The sequence below is a fragment of the Motacilla alba genome, chromosome 14, assembly GCF_015832195.1.
Source record: "Motacilla alba alba isolate MOTALB_02 chromosome 14, Motacilla_alba_V1.0_pri, whole genome shotgun sequence".
Classification (NCBI taxonomy): domain Eukaryota; kingdom Metazoa; phylum Chordata; class Aves; order Passeriformes; family Motacillidae; genus Motacilla; species Motacilla alba.
In genome coordinates this window covers 15,714,713-15,735,745 of record NC_052029.1, presented here as the reverse complement: position 1 = coordinate 15,735,745, position 21,033 = coordinate 15,714,713, and the positions used below count along the sequence as shown (strand labels likewise).

Here is a 21,033-nt window from a genome sequence, read left to right as displayed (position 1 = left end):
AAAATCGAATCTAAACCCCCTCTCTGTCAGTTTGAATTCATTCCCCTCTCTCCTGTCACTCCACGCTCTTGAAATGCCTCCAGTGCCCTGTGTGAATCGGCGCTGGTGCATTTTAAACACCACAATTCCAGCTGGCATCCGTGGAAAAGTGCTTCCAAAGCCTTCTGGTGCTGCACGGCGCGGTGCTGCGAGGAAAGGCCCCAGCAAGTCCAGCGTGGGGGTCAGCTCTGTCAAAGAGCCATAAAGAGCCGGGGCAGCTCCTCTGCGCTGCCTTATCTCCCCTGGTTTATCTCGGAGAGTGCCCGGGGTTACTCAACGCGGCTGAGAGAGAGCTCGCAGAGCGATTTGCAGCTGCGGCACAGGTGAGCTGACCTCTGCCCCTCGCAGAGCCCACCTTGTGTAAGAGTTTTCCTCCCAGTCGCTGCCTCAGAGCAGATGGAAATTTCCAGGGATCCCTAACGCGGGCCGAGCGTTGCCTGCTGGAGAGCAGGGACAGATTTGTGTCAGCTCTGCAGCCCAGGCTGGTGTTTGAGCTGGGAAAATCACCATGGGAGTAGGATGGGGCCGTCCAGACCTCAATCCTGCCTTTTCACATTCTTAATTCTGGTGCTTAGCATTAAAATCCACCAAGATCCCACAGAAGGGGTGGGTGCTCCTGGTCCCACACATCTCTGCACATCTTCCCTGCGATGACCTGGCCCCTGGCTGTCCTGCCAGCCCACCCACATCTCCATCCTCAATAACCCCACTCTCCTGAGCCCCAGCATCCCCAGAACCTGAAAAACTGTGTAAACTCAGGATGGGGAGCTGGTCACTCTGCAGAGGGGCTGAAATAGCAGGCACCGAGCCAGCCACTGCCTTTCCTTCAGCTCCTAAAGCTGGGCAAGCCCTGCCAGTTAAAGAATTTACCTTCCTGGGAGGCAACTTCTTGTACCCCCCTGTGCAGAGCGAGCTCAGGGTTGGCACAGGGCAGGGCAGGGCCAGCACCCAGAGCAAGGATCCAGGAGTGAGCGTGGGCAGGGGAGCTCCTGGTGGAACAGGCAGGGGCAGGCAGCTCCCAGGCACAGAGCACTGCCAGGGACACGGGAGCAGCCTCCCCCCGAGCAAAGCTCCCCATCCCATTCCCCATCCTGGGGAGCCCCTCCCGAGCACGGCTCCTCTCCAGCCTCCCTGGGCACAATTCTTCCCTGCCAGGGTGGGCAGGCCCTGGCACAGGTGCCCAGAGCAGCTGGGGCTGCCCCTGGATCCCTGGCAGTGCCCCAGGCCAGGGCTGGGAGCACCTGGGACAGGGGAAGGTGTCCCTGCCATGGCAGGGGTGGCACTGGATGGGCTTTAAAGGCTCCTTCCAGTCTGAAGCATTCTGTGACTCTCAGAGATGAATTTTGTCGCCCCATCAGTAGCAACCCCCCAGGAAAAAGGCCAGGCTGGAGCAGCAGGGAGAGGCAGAGGTCCAGGGCACACGCAGGGGTGACACATCCCAGGGCAGCAGCAGCAGCAGAAGGCAGAGAACTGAACCTCTCCTGCCTGGAAGAGCTTCCCAGCAGCACCCTGCACACCCCAGAGAGAGGTGAGGGATTTATTGATCGGTCTGTTCCAGGCAGCACAGCCCTGAGCACGGGCTGCCCACCCTGTCCTCCCCCAGCAGCTGCCAGGGACCCCTGTCCCCGTTCCCTCGGTGCTGCTGGGACCCTGGGGCACAAGGTGACCCGATCTCCCCAGCACGGCTGGCAGCACCCAGGAGACACTGCCAGGGCTCTGCAGGAGCCATTCCCCTCTCCCAGCTGGAGGCTGACGGGCTGGGAGGGGAAAGGCAGGCTGCAGCAGGGCTGGGCAGCGTGGTGCCCCCCATGCCAGGGCAGCAGGGCTGCTGCAGGGCTGCAGATTACACGGGCACCCGAAATAGGAGTGATGAGCACCAGGATCTGCCTCGCGCCAGCACAGGCTTTATTCCTGACACAAAGGCATCAAATCATGACAAAAAAGACACAAAAGACTGATGGAGCCCGGGACATCCCTGCAGTGAGCTGTGCTCCAGCCCTTTGAGATGGAAGCTGCACCAGCTCAGGGGGTGTTCCCAGGGGAAGCAGCTCCAAAGGAACAGATTTGGATGTTCCAGGGTGGGTACAGCTCCAGCTTGGCTCCCAGCCAGCAAGATGCTGCAGGAGGCTCAGGGAACACGGTCCCAAAGGGGTCTGGCCAAAATTAAACTGGTAGTGGAGATGGGCTTTCATGCAACTCGGAATGCCTCATTTAACTCCCCAAGGAGCAGGACAGGGCTGGTGCCTCAGGGCAGGAAGGGCCCTGCAGTGCCCAGGGGCTGTGGGGCAGCGCTGGGTTTGGGCTCATTTTTAATCCCAGGTCATTTCACAGGACCCCACAATGGGCTGAAGGGACTTTAAAGCCCACTCAGTGCCACCCCTGCCATGGCAGGGACACCTTCCCCTGTCCCAGGCTGCTCCAAGCCCTGTCCAAGCTGGCCTTGGGCACTGCCAGGGATCAGGGGCAGCCACAGCAGCTCCGGGCCTGCCAGCTTTAAAAAATGCTCCTGGCGAGGCAGTGGGTGAGAGGAAAAATGTCACTAAACCAGACAGAAACCAGCCTTTTCTAGCAAGGAAGACAGGAGGCAAATTATAAATACTAAACATTTATTATTTTTCTCATAGGAAGGTTGCAAGATTCAACTTCAAACAACAGGACAAGGGGGGGGTTTTCATTGCTGTTGGGATTTTGTTTTGCTTCTTTTGAGGGGGAAGAGAGAAGGAGGAACTGGTGTAAAGATACTACCAGAAGCAGTGCAAATTGAGATTAATTTCTTTCTTCAGCATGCCAGTGCTGAAACCACAAGCCAAGCCCTTCCCAGTTAAACGGAGTCTGCCTCCCAGTTTCTTGTACATCACGGAACACAGTCAGGGCCCTCCTCATCCTCCACCCTTCCCCTCCGAGAGCTGCCAGCGTGGCAGCCCTGCAGGGCAGGGATTCTGGAGGAGCCAGCACGGTGACGCTTCATCCAAACGAGCCCCGAGCGGAACAGACCCGTGCAGAATTCCCTGTGCCCAGCCTCCCGCACAAACACGTGTTACACAGCCACAAAAACACACAGGAGGGAAACCGAAGAACCCGAGAACGCCTGCCTCGCAGTTTTGAGCTAAGGAAGGCAAGCTTTGAACAGGAGCTACCGACACCTCGTGCGAGTCCGCCGTGGAGCGGCTGGGAACGGGGGCAGGTCCTGCCCACAGAAAACGTCCCTTGAATGCACCCAGAGGCTCCAGGCCCGGCCCCAGCTGCAGCACCAGGAGTGTCCCAGCCACAGCCCGGGGCTGGCGCGTGCAAATCCATCCTCTCCACGTCCTGGCCTGAGCCCTGGGCTCCCCGGGGCTCCCTGCCCACAGACCTCAGAAGTCGATGTTTGCCAGACCTGTGTGAAGATAAAGAGGGGTTTGGGGCAAGAAAGGAGGGTTTCTTCTCACCCTCACTGCACCAAGGTGCCTTCCATGCAGCAGGAAAGGTGCTGTCAGAGTTACTGCATTTTTTAAAACTGAAGCATAAAGGATTTGCTGCGAGGAAAGCAGGAAACAGGTTGGGCTGTACTTTTTAATCCTTTTTTGATGGTGGCGCAGCAATTAATTTGATGAAGTCAATTTGCAGAAGCACTGGAATTATTCATGGCAGAAGGAACAACACAATGTTCAGGAACCTCAGGCTCTGCCCATGAAATCAGGAAGACGAAGCAGAGGACAGTACCACTCATGAGGGCAGTAAACTCACACTGGATAAAAAAGCCCTGCTTTAGATGAAGGCACACCCGTGCCAGGCCCCTGGACATGATGATCACCTCTGAGACCACCGTCCTTTGTAGCTGCTAAGACACCTCCACCTCTGCCCCCCAAGCTGTCCTTTCACTAATCACAGCAAAGAGCACTGCTGAGACCCCAAAGCTGGGGCTGCTAAGAACAGGTGAACTTCTGGGCCCCAGCTGCCCTCAAACAGCTTGTGTGCTGCAGTCACCACAAGAAATCCAGTGTACAGCACGGGGTCTGGAGCTCAGAACTCTGCAGGATTCAGGAGAGCACCAGCACAAGGCAGCAGCTCTGCCACAGCAGCAGCAGCAGGGTGCTGAGGAGCTCCTTTTGCCGGTTTTTATTTGAAGATCTCCTTTTAGCAGCTCTGTCAGAGGCTTTGCTGCCCAGCCAGGCTGCAGAGACCAAATCTATTCCCATTTGCTGAGGAACAGTCAATAAATGAAAGCTGCTCCTGGATACTCGGGCAGGAGCAGGGGAAGGGCAGAGAGGATGAAGGGGAGGAAATGATGTAAGTGGCAGGCAGAGTTTTTCTGGGAAGACTGAAGTCCCTGGAATTGCAGCCAGAGTAGAGACAAACTCTGGCTGCAGAGCTGTCTTTCTAATCTGGACAAAGAGAGGCTGTGGCCACCCATGCTTCAGCCAAGCAACAATTCCCCTCATTTCATCATTCCTTGAGCAGCAGCAATGTCCAAATGCTACAAAAGCCTAAATCAAATCTCTCTCTTTCACAGCAATTCCAGTCCAGGAGAGACAGAATTTTAAGAATAAAAGGAACAGGTAGAAGAGTTCATTTCAGAGGGAATATTCTTCCCCAGGGAGAAAGCAGCGTGGAAAACTTCAGTGTCAGATGGCTGCAAATGGGGACAGTGCAGAGAAGCCTGGGATAAGTAATACAAATTTATTTTTGTGTTGTCAGGACACTGTGCCTTCATATACCGTGTGCCCATATGGCACTTCCCATGCATGGGATTTGTAAACCTTTCAATTAGCACTGATGGGATAAAGCAGGCAGTTATTTAAAGGAACCCATACGGCATCTTCTGGTGGAAAAATTCCAACTCCCCTGTACTGGACAGCCTTCCCACTTGGATGCCCACAAACCCTCCAAGGGCTGGGGAGGAACAATGCCCAGCTGGGAGGTGCTGCCAGCCCAGGGAGGAGCAGCAGAGCCCTGGATCTGGGGGGCTCTGAGGTGCCTGGTGTCACAGCCCAGCCCTCCCCCAGGACATTTCCATGGCAGCATCACCCCCAGGGCTGCAGAACGTTACCCAGGTTGCTGCTGTCCTTGGAAGCCCAGCAGATGCAGTAGTGCTGCATGAGCTGCTCAAACAGTTCCTTTTCATCCAGGAATTCAAGGGCTTCTATTCTGCAGGCATAAAAGAAAGGTCAGATTGGAGCTGGATTCTCAGCAGAATTTTTACTGAATTGTTCACTCCATGGGAGTGGGAACTGTGGCCAGAAAGGCAGTCAGCCCTCCAGGGAATAATTACAGGTATTGCCCACGATGCCACCACTGGTGCCACCCCTGCCAATGCACGGAACAAGTGACCCACAGGGTGCTTCCAACTCCTCATCCCTGGAATTCCCTGCTCCGGGACTCATCTGCCTAACTCCTCACAAATGCCAGGGCTGCTGCTGGGGCTCTAAGGGGCAGAAGTTCCTCAATGCACTCCCAGGTGTGAAGTGCTGCAGAGGAGCACTCTGGGGAAGACTTTTCTAAAGAAAAAGCATTTGCCTCGCTGATGCTGGAGGACAGAGTTTACATAACCCTGCTTCCTGGCATGTGGAACGAGTGCAAGGAGCTGAGCAGATCCAAGGTAGCCAAAAATGCTGCAGAGAAAGCACGAGCTCTGTGTCTGCACCAGTGCCATATGGTCCCACCACACATCCCTGTTCCTATTTAAACCACCTCTGATTTCCACTCTCACCTGTTCAGTTCCAGGCTCTGAGAAACCCCCAGAGGTGAATATTCTGACCCAGGTCACTCGCTCAGCTAATTCCAACTATGAATGACTCACAGCAATTCACATTTCGCATTAAATCCCTAAGAAGTTACTCCTTAAATTTTCCCACTGTTTAGCATTTAATGCAGGAATATGAACAAAATCCAGGCAGAGCAGTGACTGTTAAACAGCCTCTAGTCCCTGCTCTGAGCTCTGCAGACCCAGCAGTCTCCCCCTCATGATTTCAATGTGTCGTGGTTTAACCCCAGCCAAAATCTTCACAAGGAAGGAACATCTTGGGGACTGCAAAAACTCAACACAGCATTTCTGTGGCATCTCCCATCTGCAAACTTCTGTCAGGAGATGCCTTCTGTCACACCCAGATAAGCCATCCCTACTCCCAGCCTGCTCCTGGCAGCGTTCACCCTCTGGATCACCAGTCCAGGCATCATCCTGCAGGCTCTGCAGAGCCTCAGGAGCTCTGTGTCCCCCTGGGCACGGGAAGGACCCTGGAAATGGCATCTGAGGATGGCTGTGGGCTCCAGAAGTGGTACCTTCTGACATCAGCCTGCGGCAGGAAGCCGTACACCTTCATCATATCCACGGCACGGGCGTTCTCCCAGCCACTCAGCAGCAGCCGTTCCCTCTGGAAAACAAGGGCAGCACAGCTGGCACAGGCCCCAGGGCAAGCACCAGAGGACAGCTTCTCCCCACAAGGATCTCGCTGGGCAGCTGATCGACCTGTCCTTCAAAGAGCTCCCAAACTCTTCCCTAAGTGGGTGCTGCTGACCTCTGCAGGGCCAGGCAGGGCTGGGCTCTGAGCAGGGGGTTTGTGCAGCCACTGACATTCAGCCAGCAAAGAGAAGCTCTGGGGTGACCTAACTGTGGCCTGCCAGGACCTGAAGGAGCCAACAAGAAACACGGAGAGAGACTGTTCACAAGGGATGGAGTGACAGGACACAGAATGGCTCCCCCTGCCAGAGGGCAGGGCTGGATGGGGTACTAGGAATTGGGAATTGTTCCCTGGGAGGTGGGCAGGCCCTGGCACAGAGCAGCTGTGGCTGTCCCTGGATCCCTGGCAGTGTCCAAAGCCAGGTTGGACAGGGCTTGGAGCAGCCTGGGACAGAGGAAGGTGTCCCTGCCATGGCAGGGGTGGCACTGGGTGGGCTCCACAGTCCCTTCCAAGCCAAAGCATGCCCCGACTGCACGGTGACGTGGCCAGCAAAGGGCTCAGCGCCTGCCCCAGCCTGCCCCGGTCCTTGCTGAGCCCCAGGGCACACCCAGCACTCGCAGGCAGGTTAGCAAAGCTCAGGGCAAGCCCTGTGCCCCTCACCTGGGAGTCCAGGGAGCTGCAGAGCTCCACCCCGGCCAGGTTGCAGTGCCGGCGCTGCAGGTTCTCGATCATGATCTGCCCGAAGCGGTCCCTCATGTTCACCTGGGGACACGAGGACACAGCACTGCTCCCTGCCCAGCACAACACAGCCTGGCACTGCCCATGCCACAGAACGCACGGGGTGCCAAGCTCGTGGCAGCTCTGCCCAGGAGCAGCCCGGTGCCAGGGGACAGCGCCACTGCCCCCGGGGACATCGGGGCTGGCAGCACAGCTGCCTCTGCTCCAGCTCCCAGCGCCAGGTTCAGCTCCCCAGCAGAGATTTACAGCTTGGAAGATCCTGGGACTTATTCCTGGAGCCACCTAGCTCCCCCGAGGCAGTGTTTTACTAGCACAGGGAGAAACAGAGTTCATGCTGATGTGATTTTTGCTCCACTTTGCCAAAGAACACAGAGGTAATTATGTAATGTTGTACAGCAGAGCCAGCGCTCAGCACCGTTTCCTTTTGCTCTGCTTTAGCTAAATCAATATTCTATGCTTTTTTCCACGTATGGATTAAGTCTCAATTATTTTGCTTCAACACAGTTCAGAAATTGTCTTTCAGAATAGCTGTATTTTCTCTACAATGAGCTAACCAAGCTCCAAGTTAAAACACATTACTCCAGAAATTCAGCAGAAACTGCTGTTTCTACAAAAGGACATGGCCCACTCTCATTCCTCAGCAACTCCACCTACGAGAGCAATTTTAATGGCAACAATGCAGGTCTAAAAATGCCCCTTTGGTGTTACCTGCTCATAATTGATAACCATGGCCACGGGGAAGGTGCTTGCTGCCCACTTGAGCAGGTTTGCAGACTGCTGGGGGGTCATGTAAACCAGCACACACTCGGCCACCAGCAGCGTTGGCAAGCTGTAAAACAAAACCAAAGCAGAACACGATTTCCAGCACAAGAACAAGAAAAATCTGCTCAGGGTTGTGAGCGAGCGAGCCACTTCATGTCTGCACGATTTCCTGAAAGAGCTCCATCTTTTATGAACTAGACACTGAAGACTGAATGAAATCTCTTCATCACATTGACTCAAACTGGGCTTTCTGGCAGCTGCGAATCAATGAACCCCAGGAGACTCCTGTGGCTGTGAACCAGAGATTTTAGGGACCAATCTCCCCAAAAGTCAGCCCCGAGCACAGAACACTCTGTGTGCTCTCTGACAGCAGGAACCGGGGTGTGTTAAAATTCCCTTTACAGGACAACTGTGCCCTGTACACACAGCTCACACTCCTGTACAGATCACTGAAATCAGGCATTAATTACAAACAGAAAAAAAAAAGTTTACTCTTTAAAAAAAGTCCTAGGAAGAATTTTAATTAGACAAATTTGTTCAGTATCTGTAAAACAATCTTCACATATTATTATCTAACAAAATGTAATCTATAGTTTGCACGTTGCCTCTTCCCCCTCCATCCACAAAACAACAAAAATAGACATCTACACAAGTGATTTTCTTCACAATTATTGAGTTTGCTTTTAATTGCTGGAATGAAAGGGGAAAAAAAGTCACTAGAAGCAGGAGAAATTCCACAAGGAGCAGCAATGTAGGCAAGCAAGGCAACATTTCAGAGGATGGAAGTGTAAAGAATTAAATGGCAATTTGATGCATTCTGCTTCCCCATATGCTCTCTCCCACCCAGCCAGATCGCTGCTATTTATACTGCCTCCATTTGAAAGGTCTGTCCATCATCCACTCAAAAACTCAACTCCTGCCCCCCCAAAGCCTCACAACAAAACCCCAGGGAGCTTTGGGATTCAGATCCCAGGGACGCCACTGCAGCCCCACCAAAATGCTGAGGAAACAACAGAGAGGAGGCCACAGGAAAGAGTTACAGAGATCAAACTCAGAAACCACAGAGTCCTGGGATGGTTTGGCTTGGAGGGATCACAGAGAGCACCCAGTGCCACCCCTGCCATGGCAGGGACACCTCCCTCTGTCCCAGCTCCAGGCCCTGTCCAGCCTGCCCTGGGGGGCTTCCACAAGCCCCCACTGAAAAAAACCCTCAAAAAGCCAAAGAAACCCCTGTGATCTTACTGTATATCCAAGCTGTGTTTCTTCAGCTTTTCCTCCAGATCTGAGGAGGAACGGAGGTCTGCTCCTACTATGGAATACCGACTGGAGTCCAGGCTGTGGGAATCTGCAAGGCAAGTGTGGAGAGGCCCCAGTGAGAGGATGTGGAGTCACGAATCAACACACTGCACATGAACTGGGAGCCCAAGTTTGCTCTGTTACACCGAGCTGCGAGCAGCAAACTCTCCTTTTCAAGCCATGAACTCCCCTCCGAGCTGTGTTTTCCAGCGCTGCCTCACCACCAGGCCCTGCAGCGAGCCTCCTCTGCCTCTGCAGCCACGCTGAAGCAGAGAGGTTATCCCAGCTGTTGCCATGGTTTCCAGGAATGCAGAGAGAAGGAAAATGGCAAGATTAAAGGCAGGGTTTTTGTTTTGTTTGGGGAGTCTTCTTAGATGGCCCAATGCATGTAGATAGGAACTAATAAAAGTACATCCATTTCTGAAAAACTAGGCTAGGTGACAATATTTCCAATATTAACCACAGATATAGCTATATAAACTAACTGCATATAGTTACATAATAAATATGGGGAGCAGCCAGAGACTTGGGGCCAAAAAATAGTTCTCATTTAGCCTTTTGGTACGATTGAGTGGTGGTATTTAAGGAAGGAGTCAAATTACAGGAGGTATTCTGATTTTGTTGATATTCCCTGGGATACCACGGGATCCTGTGGATGCTCCCCAGCACGCAGCAGGGACAAATCCCAGAGTCCAAGGAGCCCCTGCCATCCTGGCACAGCTGGGAGGAAGCAGCAGAGCCTCTGCCATCAGACTCTGCCACCCAGCAGCAATGAGTGCACCCAGAGGAGCCCAGTGCCCACAGGAGGCCCTTCCCAAGTGCTCCATCAAACCCAGCCAGAGCCAAAGTCCTGCAGAATCCTGGGATGGCTCTGGAGGGGACTGCAGACCCCCCTGGGCAGCCACTTCCAGTGCCTGGCCCCCCTTTCCATGGAGAAACTCCTCCTGATGAGCCTCCCCTGGCACAGCCTGGGTGAGCAGAGAGGCGGCTGCAGGGGCAGGATGAAAGGGGTTTCCATTTCAGGAGAGGGGAACAAAACAACAGGATGAAAGGGGTTTCCATTTCAGGAGAGGGGAACAAAGCAACGGGGGACAAGGGCGGGTTTCCCCAGCGATTCCAGGCAGGGATCAAACACCCCAGAGATGCACCTCTGCTTGGTTTTCGAGTGACCAACTCCCTGGAAGTGGCACCAGCAAGGAAAATAGCTGCCATTCCAGCAGCACTTGGGAGCAGATCCAGGAATCAGAAACAGTTCAGAAAGAGAGTTACAAGGGAAGAAAAGAGGAAAAAAAAAAAAAAAAGTTGTGCAGCATGCTGAATGATTCAACATTTTGAGTCAAGGCTTTTTCCATGTGCATGTTCTGTAATAGCTTTACTACTTCCCACACCCTTCTATTTAAGTGATTACATCAAGGCCATGATAATGGCATCAAAAAAAGCCACCCAAAAACCCCACCACACACAGGGAAGTGTTTAAATAGGCACTGCTTTCTGTCCATGGATACGGCACAGCGAGCGTCAGCCACCACAATTAGTAGGGAATTAATGCCAGCTCCCTGTCCAGCTTCGGAGGCTGGGTCACACAAATACATCAATAAGGAACAGAAATAAAAGCCAGAAATAAACCACTAAACTTTTTAAGCGATCCAGGAGAGCAGGAGCACAAACACTCCGAGGTGGAAGTAAAGGTGCCTCGCTCACAGCTCACTGATTTGAGCATTTTTATCCCAAAACCCTGAATTGGTTTGGGTTGGAAGGGGCCACAAAGACCATCCAGTGCCACCCCTGCCACGGCAGGGACACCTCCCACTGTCCCACTGGCCTTGGGCACTGCCAGGGATGCAGGAGCAGCCCCAGCTTCTCTGGGCGCCTGTGCCAAGCCTGCCCACCCTCCCAGGGAAGGATTTCTCCTCAGTATCTCACCTAAACTTCCCCCTTTTCAGTCTAATCACACTTAACCAGGCAAATTTCAACTGCCTCATCACCTCCCCCTTAGGGAGCAAGCACACCCTGACTGCAGGGCAGTGGCAGCTGGGGACAGCTCAACTGCCACTGTCCCCAGCCTGGAGGCCACAAACCCACCCACAGACATCCCAGAACTGCAGGGACACGGGCTGGCACCAACTCCTACCTTCCTGCAGAGCTGGAGGCTCCTGGGGCTGTGCTGTGCAGGGCCAGGGCTGCACTGGGGTGTTCCCTGAGGGTCCCTTCCCACTCAGGATGCTCTGTGCAGCCTCTGCTGCCCGGGGCTGAGCAGCCTCGCTGCAAATGGATTTCACAATTCCTGCCATCCACGGGCAGCTGGAAAAGCAAAGCCCAGTTCCAGCTTGGCAGCACGGTCACGTGGTCCCCACTGATTTCTTCTGAGGAACAAGAGTTTGTTTTACCTGAATTGATTCTGTGTGTGTGTGTGTTCAAACCCCTCTGCTCATTCCCACTGCAGTGCTGTGACTCAGGCCAGCTGCCCCCACGCTGGCACAGCCAGTGACATTTGGTGGCTTGAACCACTGCAAATCCCACACTCCAGGCACTAATTCCTACCAGGCAACCACTGCAAATCCCACACTCCAGGCACTAATTCCTACCAGGCACCACTGCAAATCCCACACCCCAGGCACTAATTCCTACCAGGCACCACTGCAAATCCCACACTCCAGGCACTAATTCCTACCAGGCACCAGCGCCTCGAGCTGTTTTTCAGTGAGGCTGTTTGGTTGGGTGCTCCCCTCCAGAGCTGCCCTGGGATCTGTGGGTGCTCACACTCTCTGTACTTGGCTGAATGAAGGTTTGAGAAACACCAAACTCAGATTTCATTGGAGAAATACAAGGGAGGGGATGGAGAAGGGGGGAAAGAAAAGCCCCCCACCCCACCTGCCCCAGCCAGGGCACAGGTTCAGCTCTCCAGGGATAATCACTAGAGAATGCTCTGCCCTGGGCACATGCCTGTGTGGTTATTCTATTTTATTCAGGTAACAACACAAGTGGTTCAGATTTCACAGGCACAGAACAAGACAAGCCTGTAGTAACTGAGTAGTAGCAGGAGCTGCTTAGAGTTGCCTTTTGACCTGACCACGTTGAATCTTTTCCTCCCAGCTGTGTCAGAAGTGCTGCTGTGCTGGAGGGGCCTCAGGCCCTCCCTGCTGCCCTACCCCAGCTGCTGGGGCAGCACTGCAGCCTCCAGGCACACCAAGCTCTTCCTCTGCCTCGAGAACTCAGCTTGCTTCTCTTACTCTCTTCTCACATTAGTGCAACAATTTCCTGGAGGTTTTCCAAGAGACAGCATGCAGGATACTATTGACTCCCAGTGATTTCATTAGGATTTTCATGCTAAGGTATCTCTGGCAGCTTTATGAAGCAGCAGCCTCTCTGCACGCTGCTCTGCCCAGCTCCAGCTTCACTCCTCCAGCCCAGCAGGCACTGCCACACTCTCAGCTTGTCCTGGAAGGCCGGGGCCAGCCCTGCAAGCCCCCCGACACCCACACTGGCCACAAGAAAGTCTGGGGGTGGAGGGAAGCTGAAAGAACCAAGTGCCCAAGCTGGCCTGGACAGGCAGAAGGCATGAGAGGCACCCAGAGGAACAGCCACGGCATGACAACATCAGGGAGAGCAGAGAGAGGGCCTGAAAGGTGCCAATCCACATCAGCACAACTCAAACCAAAACTCCAACCGACCTGAACAAACCATTCCTGCTGTACCAGAGACAGGAGCGGGACTGATGCGGGGAGGCAGGCACAGGGAGGGACAGGATTCCAAAATCCTGGCCCACAGCCCCGCCGGAATGAGGAACCTTTCCCCACCTGGCAATGCTGCTCCCTGTGCCAGGGGGGAGTCCCAGAACACTGCAGGGTCTAACACTGTACCAGGTCACTCCAGAGGTCTCCCTAGGGTGACACCCAGCCTTCCAGAGGCAGCTCCACAGGGAAAAGTCAACGAGAGGAAACATCTACTAACACTGCCACCTAAGTTGTTTTCCAGCTTTTTCTCAAAAGTATTTAAAATTGCTTTGTATTTCTGGACCATTACTGAGCTCATGCTTTCATCCATCTATTTATTCTAATACCCAGATCCTGCAGGAAGGCAGCAATGATCATTTACATGTGAGGCACAAACTGTTTCCCCCCCATGTGCATCACTTTCTATTAATCCACATTGAAATCATCATCAAGTCACTAATTTCACAAGATACTTCTACAGTTCTTTACCACTCTTCAGAGCTGGGATTTGCCAACAAGCTGCCACTTACTAATCACTATTTTCCCAATTTTTTCTTAGTGTTGAACAACAACATACCCTCAAGCACAGATCTCCCTCTCCTCAGTAACAAAAATGAACAACATATGCTCGCCCTCCATCCCAGCTCCTCATCCATATGAGAACCATTCCCTCCCCACAACCACTGTGCCACTTCTTTGGCACACTTTGGCACGGGACACAGTCAAAACACGCTCCTGAAATCCCAGCACTGTGCTGATGTCCTTTTCCCATAGCTGTGTTGGCTCAGGGAACTCCAGCAGAGCTGGGAAGCACAGCTCACCTTTCCAAAGGCCACAGGGACTCTCTCAACACATCCCATGATTGCTGTGTTCACCAAGGCTGGCTGCTAGAGCTCCTATCACTCGTTCACTCGAGACACCAGCCCTGCTGGCTTGGGCTTCCCTGGACCTCCCCTGGAGCCATCTGAGGCACAGCCACAACCTTCCAGCTGGAGACAGTTTAAACGAGGGCACAGACCAACCTGCAGCTGAGGAAATTCCTTCTCAAGTCCCTTTAGACCTGCAAGAACTCTCTGCTCATCTGTTTGATTTATCCACTTATTCCAGCACCCCTTCTGCTGGCACCTCCCCACGAGGCAGCTCCCTTAATCATCCTGAACCAGAGCTCTCAGGGCTCTCACTGGAGCTGGCCTGTGGCTGGGGTCAGCTCGAACTGCAGTTCCACAACCCTCCCACACCTCCCCACGTCCTGGGCACTGCTCCACCCCACAGATCCTGGTGCAGCAGAGCCTCCACCAGCCTGGCAGCAGGCTGGGACTGAAGCTGCAACACCCAGCCCTGAGAGGGACCCAGGCAAGCAGCTCCAGAGAAACCAGTGCCACCAGCAGAGCCCAGTGCAGTGGGGACCTGCACTAACAGCCCCAGATTCCAGCAGGGCAGGCTGATGGAAGCTGCATTAACAGCCCCAGGGCAGGGCAGGCTGATGGAACCTGCACTAACAGCCCCAGAGCAGGGCAGGCTGATGGAACCTGCACTAACAACCCCAGATTCCAGCAGGGCAGGCTGATGGAACCTGCACTAACAGCCCCAGATTCCAGCAGGGCAGGCTGATGGAACCTGCACTAACAGCCCCAGATTCCAGCAGGGCAGGCTGATGGAACCTGCACTAACAGCCCCAGAGCAGGGCAGGCTGATGGAAGCTGCACTAACAGCCCCAGATTCCAGCAGGGCAGGCTGATGGCTCTGCAGGAATTCTGCTGCTCCAGATGGACCTGCAGCTCCTCAGGAACACAAAGGCAGCCCCTCTGGAGCCAGGGCTGCTCTGGGCAGTGCAGGTGCAGCAGATCTCCCTGGGGCCAGACGTGCCCCAGCAGGGCCTGCTGCAAGCCAGGGGTCCCCAGGAGCCCTTTCCTGAGCTGGGGCTCTGGGCCTTCATGGCTGGAGGCCTGAGGGGCCACGGGAGAGCTGTGCCCTTGCAAGGACACTGCAGGGCTGGGAAGAGCAATAACCTGCAGCAATGAAATCTGCAGGACGTGCCCAGAGCCTGGGCTGGAACCGTGCCAGGGAAGGACACAGGTGTCACAGCAGGCTCTGCCAGGGTCCCACTGCTCACACAGAGCAGTGCTGGGGGGATGCAGGGAACTGCTGCCCCTCCTGAACTGCCCAAGGCAGCTGCTGCAGCTCAGCACCTGCACTGAGAACATGAACTCGATGGAAGCCAGGGAATCTTCCACAGGTAAAAAGGTTTTCGAGTGCAGTCCTGATACAAACACACAATTATAGAATGACTTGGGCCGGGAGGGACCTTAGAGATCATCCAGTGCCCGCCCTGCCATGGCAGGGACACCTTCCACTGCCCCAGGCTGCTCCCAGCCCTGGCCAGCCTGGCCTGGGCACTGCCAGGGATGGGAGTGCACAACCTTCTGTTCCCTAATGAGGTTACACACCAAGAGAGTACAGCCACATCACACCACCCGAAATGATTATCCTTTCACACTGAAATGTAACAAACAGCACTGGCTCGTGAGCTGGACTGTGCAGGCTGTGTTTCTGCTGTGAAAACTCTGCTGAATGTAAAGATTTGTGCTCTTAATGAGACAGAAAGCAGATAAACACTCAACAGATATTTTAATCCAGTATCCATGCCTCTCTGTAGCACTTTTTCCTTTCCTGTGACAGAAAAGGAGCTACATATGAGAGGAAAAGAAAAAACCCAACAACTTTCTGCCAGAATAAAACCACTTAAAGAGAAGACATTTCTAACATGACATGGAACAAATGGGCAGGAGTCTGTAAGAGAAGAAAAAAGCCTCTTTTCCCTCCCAATTCTCTGTCCAAACAGCATTTCAAACATTAAAAGCCTGCCCACATAGCAGAACAAAATGATCAGAAAAGTTTTAAAAGTGCTGCAGTACATCACTGAGTGAGTTTGAAGATGACTCACCTATTAGAAGAGAGTCCCCTGAATGGGATTCCATAATTGGTTTTGACAGGGGAGGTTTTGATCTGTGGGAAGAAGGAAGAAGCATCTCAGAGCAGTTAAGCCTGTTGAACAGAGTGCTTACAGCTTTTTTCTTAACATATATATATATATATGTGTGTGTGTGTGTGTGTCAGAAGCAGCTGAGGGAACATCTCTGCCCTCTGCTGGAAAACCTTTGCAAGTCTGGGGAAGTTGAAGCTGAGTTTTATCAATTCATTTAATTCTGAGAGAATCTTTCAGAGAAATCCAGGCACTCTGAGACGTGTCCTCAATAACCCTGGTGGGTCCATTCCAGCAGGACACTCCCACACAGCAGCAGCAGCTGTCCTGCCTCCAACTGAACAGGCACATCTGGGAATTCAGCGCTGTCCTCAACAGTAAGAGAAGCTTCCATCACCTGTAACTGCCAGGACACTGTCCCTGGCACACAGCAAGCTCTGCTTGGCTCCCTAAAGCTCTCACCCACCCCCTGCTGCAGCCTGGGACAGTGGCTGCAGAGCCTGCCTGCTGCACGAGCCTTTACTCTACACACAACCCTGGAACGGGTGGGAAACGACCTCAAGCCCACCCAGTGCCACCCCTGCCACGGCAGGGACACCTCCCACTGTCCCAGGCTGCTCCCAGCCCTGTCCAGCCTGGCCTGGGGCACTGCCAGGGATGCAGGGGCAGCCCCAGCTGCTCTGGGCACCCTGTGCCAGGCCTGCCCTCCCTGCCAGCCCAGAACATGAAGAGTTTCTCAGCAGAGATGAAATAGTGGCACTGACTGCCAGCCAGTCTCCAGAGCTCCTCAGACTTACTTGATATTGTGTATTTTTCTTGCAACGATCATTGGAAAATCCACTTCAAAATATTTCCTAGGGAGAAGATTTTCATCCTGGGAATGGCAGGAAGACACTGGAATTAGGGACACTCAGGTTTCACATGCACAGGACAAGACAGAACCTCAAATCCTGAACAGTCCTGGTTCGGCTTACACTGCCCTTTGTCACAGTGCTGTAACAGTGTCCCACAGCTTCAACCCCCCTGAAATCCAACACAAACCAGCTGAGAGACGTTGGAATGCCCTCCAAGAGCTAAGAAATTATTTACCCCTTGATGTGATCGCAGAAACCCTGCACAGCTGGGGTTGGAAGGGACCCCTGGAGCTCATCCAGGGCAAGCCCTGCCCAGGCAGGGTGACCCCGAGCAGGTGACAGGAACGTGTCCAGCTGGGGCTGGGATGTCCCCTGAGAGGAGAAGGAGTGTAACCCCAGACACAGAGCAGTGAAACACACCCTGAAGCCGTGGGCACGTGGGACAGCAGAGCACAGCAAACTGCCAGCCTTTACCAGCATTTTCAGCACAGCCTCCAAGGCAAGAAGCAGGAAGGGTTTGCACAGGCTCACGCAGACAATGAGCTCACTGCAGCTCTCCCCCAGCCCACGGCCAGAGCACAGGCACACCAGCCTGCCGGGACTACAAAAGAGGGGAAAGCTCTTCATTCCATGCTGGCAGGATTTCCCAGCCTGGTGGAGAAGCTGTGCCAAGTCTGTCCCTTGCAGCAGTCCCTTTGGGATGGATGCTGCTGCCCGTGCTGGCTGTCAACCCATGCCTTTCTGAGATGAAAGCACTCAACACTCCAGTAACTGCCTCCCAGCCTCTGCACATCCATCCCAGCACAGCTGCTCTCTGCAAGGACAAAGAGCTGGAACTACAGGCCCCCCTTCAGCTCTTAAAATCACCAGGCTGTTCCCAAAGCAGCGTATTGGCAGAGCTTTCATAGCAATGCAGGTGAGAGAAAAGCTTCACACCTCAGGAAAAGAAAAAATAACCAGAATTGTCTCCCTTCCAGTGATGGAAAACAATAAATTGTGACCAAGCAAAACGCTCCTCAGGCTTCCCTCCAGAACCCAAATTCACCCATGTAAATGCTGATGAGAAGACAACTCACTCAGAGGTGTGTTCAGCCAGAGTGATACCATCAAACAACACCCGGGTAACTGAATTTCCATGAATTACACACACACAAACACTCCCATCTATGCAACAGCCTGCCCGGAGCAGCTGGGGCTGCCCCTGCACCCCTGGCAGTGCCCCAGGCCAGGCTGGGCAGGGCTGGGAGCAGCCTGGCATAGAGGAAGGTGTCTCTGCCATGGCAGGGGTGGCACTGGAAGATTTTCCTCATCCCTTCCAACCCCAACCACTCTGTGATTCCGTGATTTACATAAATAAACTCACAGCTGGAATCCCAGGGGACATGGGGAAAGTGAGGCAGCAGGTCAGGGAGTGCTGCTGCCCCTGCACTGGTCCCTGGAGAGCTGCAGGGGCCAGTCCTGATCCCCCAGAAAGACAAGGAGCTGCTGGAGAGGGTCCAGCAGAGGCCACAGAGATGATTTGGGGTCTGGAGCATCTCTGTGATGAGGAGAGGCTGCGGGAGCTGGGCCTGGCCAGTCTGGAGAAGGGAAGGTTGAGAGGGGATCCCATCAATCCATACAAATCCCTCCCAGGGGTGTCAGAGGATGGTGCCAGGCTCTGTTCAGTGACAGGATGAGGAGCAGCGCCCAGAGACTAAAACACAGCAACTTCCATGTTGACATGAGGAAAACCTCCTTCCATGACAGAGGAAAGAGCAGAGCCCTGAGATGGCAGAGGCCAGGGAGGGTGTGGAGCCTCCCTCAGGAGCCACCCCAAACCCACCTGGACACGCTCCTGTGCCACCTGCTCCGGGTGAATCATCTGCCCAGGGAGGTGGTGGAGTCACCATCCCTGGATGTGTCACCATGCCTGGATGTGTTATAAAAAGCCTGGATGTGGCACTGGGTGCCATGATCTGGTTGAGGTGTTAGAACATGGCTTGGACTCTATGATCTTAAAGGTCTCTTCCAACCTAAACATTCTGTGATTCTGTGACCCTGCCTGGGCAGGCTGGGTGAGCTCCAGAGGTCCCCAAAGCCCCGCTCTTGCAGGATTGTGTGGGAGCTGCTGTGGGACAGAGACAGCCTGCAGAGCCCAGAGCAGCCCCCAGCCCCCTGTCCCAGCCAGGCCTGGCCCTGCAGCCCTCGTTACCTTCAGCCTCCAGAACAGGGTGTCCATGCCGGCCCCGAGATTGACAATCTGAGAGTTGCATTCTGTCTTCTCCAGGAAAGCCTTGATGAGGTGACTGACGCCGTGCACACGAGCGTAATAACCTGCAGCACACAGAGCTGGGGAGTCAGCACTGCACACAGCTCTCCATGCTTAACACCCGTGAAGGTCCCCGGGCAGTCTGCAGGAACACTAATGCCCCCTTTCTAAGACACCTAAGGGCTTTTGGTTCCTTTTTTCTTTAATTACAAGCAAAGCCCCATGCACTGATAAAACTCAGCTCCTCGGGCAAAGAGAAGTTTTAGCCAAGCTGCACCTCAAGGAGAGCAGAACGATTCTACACTTGCAGAGACCCAACTGCCCCGGGCCAAACCCAAACCAACATTTCTGAGGGCTCTGAGGAGATCTCCACGCTGGGACACGCAGAGACAGCCCACTCTGAACCCAGAAAGCAGAGGAAGAGAGCTTTCACTCACAGATTGGTATTTCAAAGATCAGATACTGCAGGGATGGAATTACTGCTGTGAAGAAACCTCGTCTCACTCTCTCACATTCCCACCCCTCACCTCCCAGGGTGCAGAGGTTGTGTCAGGACGGGTGAGGTGTCCCCATCCCCGTTCCAACTTGCCTCTGTTGATCTCAGGTGCCTTCCTTTCCTTGGCTGGTCTCACAAAATACTGGATGTAAGGGTCCTTCCAGTAGCCAACGCTCACAGCAAACCTGTGCAGCAGCAGCAGGGAAAAGAGAGAATTAGGAAATAAGGCCCCGAAAATTTACCCTAAAATATACACAGGCTGGAAGGGCCCCTCTGGCCTGGGTGTGCACATGCAGACACGGTTTAAAAATCTGTTCCATGTGTGGAACTACTTGGATTAAGAGATTATGTAAAGTTTGGTTGGAAATTTTAGCTGTTACCATATTCAAAAAGCACCTTTATAACGGCCTCTCCACTATTGGATGAAATTTTGTGAGCCAAGACTCAAAAAGACCCTCCTGGGGGACCCAGAAGATGAACTGTCTGTCTGCAGCTCCTCAGGCACACAAAGGAGGCTTTACCCCTACCTGCTGTCTGTGACAAGGTGTCTGCACAGATTCCAGAGCTCCTGGACACAGGTTTGGCACAGCGCTACTCTGCTTCAACAGAACCTGCGGCTTTTACAGCTGATTCCCCGAGGAAAGCTCTCCCCCAACAAACGATCGGCTGTGCACGCCCAAAAGGACAGCGGGACCACGGGAGAGCTCAACCCACAGCCAGGCACGGCGGGGCAGCGATAGCATCCCCTGCCCGGCGGGGAAGGCAGGAAACGGGAGAGCGCCGGGCTGGATCGGGGCTCAGACACCGGGCAGGCATCAGGAAACGGGAGAGCGCCGGGCTGGATCGGGGCTCAGGCACCGGGCAGGCATCAGGAAACGGGAGAGCGCCGGGCTGGATCGGGGCTCAGGCACCGGGCAGGCATCAGGAAACGGGAGAGCGCCGGGCTGGATCGGGGCTCAGGCACCGCACACATCGGCAGGCACCGGGCAGGCACCGGCTCCCGGACGGGCCCGGCGGCTCCCGCAGCACGCCGCTCCTCACCGGGCCTTCACCCGCGCACACGCCGGGATCAGCTCCGAGCGCGGCCCCGCCGGGCCCTGCGGCCGCTGGGCGCACACAGAGCCCCGGTACCGGGACGGAGCCGCCCGCGCCTCGCCCGCCCGCTGCCCGGCCCGCCGCGGGGAACGCCGTTGGGTGCCGCCCGGCCCGGCCCGGCTCCGGTACCGTTTGCAGACGGACGCGTCCTCGCAGGTGCCCCGCACCGCCTCGTCCGCCTCGTCGGGGCCGGCCACGGCCGCCATGGAGCGCGCGGGGCCCGGCCGCTGCCGCCGCCGCTGCGGCCCGCCCCCCGCCGCCCCTCATTGGGCAGCCCCCGCCGCAACTCGGCGGCCATTGGTCCGTGCGCTTATGGATGCGCACGGCGCCCAATGGGAGCGCGCGGGGTGCAGCGCCTCGCCCAGGAAGCGGCGGCCGTAGCGCGAGGCGAACCGGGAGTTGTAGTCCGGGAGCCGCTGGGCGGTAACGGCG

General features: G+C 54.8%; 1 protein-coding gene across 1 annotated transcript; it reads right to left on the bottom strand.

The window, feature by feature from the left end:
* Nucleotides 1-2,628: 2,628 nt before the first annotated feature.
* On the bottom strand, nt 2,629-20,876 carry LCMT1 (leucine carboxyl methyltransferase 1). The gene is made up of 11 exons (XM_038151650.1): nt 20,731-20,876; nt 19,600-19,691; nt 18,954-19,075; nt 16,706-16,782; nt 15,870-15,931; nt 9,159-9,261; nt 7,863-7,983; nt 7,077-7,178; nt 6,298-6,389; nt 5,069-5,166; nt 2,629-3,415 (listed from the first exon to the last, which is right to left on the bottom strand). The coding sequence occupies exons 1-11, from the start codon at nt 20,805-20,807 to the stop codon at nt 3,393-3,395; spliced, it is 969 nt and encodes a 322-aa protein (XP_038007578.1). The 5' UTR covers nt 20,808-20,876; the 3' UTR covers nt 2,629-3,392.
* Between the last annotated feature and the right edge of the window lie 157 nt (nt 20,877-21,033).

Coding starts and splice junctions, on each gene's coding strand:
- LCMT1 (XM_038151650.1), bottom strand. CDS start 20,807: ATGGCGGCCGTGGCCGGCCCCGACGAGGCGGACGAGGCGGTGCGGGGC. Junction 16,783..18,953: donor CCCTGTTCTGGAGGCTGAAG/GTAACGAGGGCT, acceptor TGCCATTCCCAG/GATGAAAATCTTCTCCCTAG. Junction 7,984..9,158: donor AAACACAGCTTGGATATACA/GTAAGATCACAG, acceptor TTTGTTTTACAG/CTTGCCAACGCTGCTGGTGG.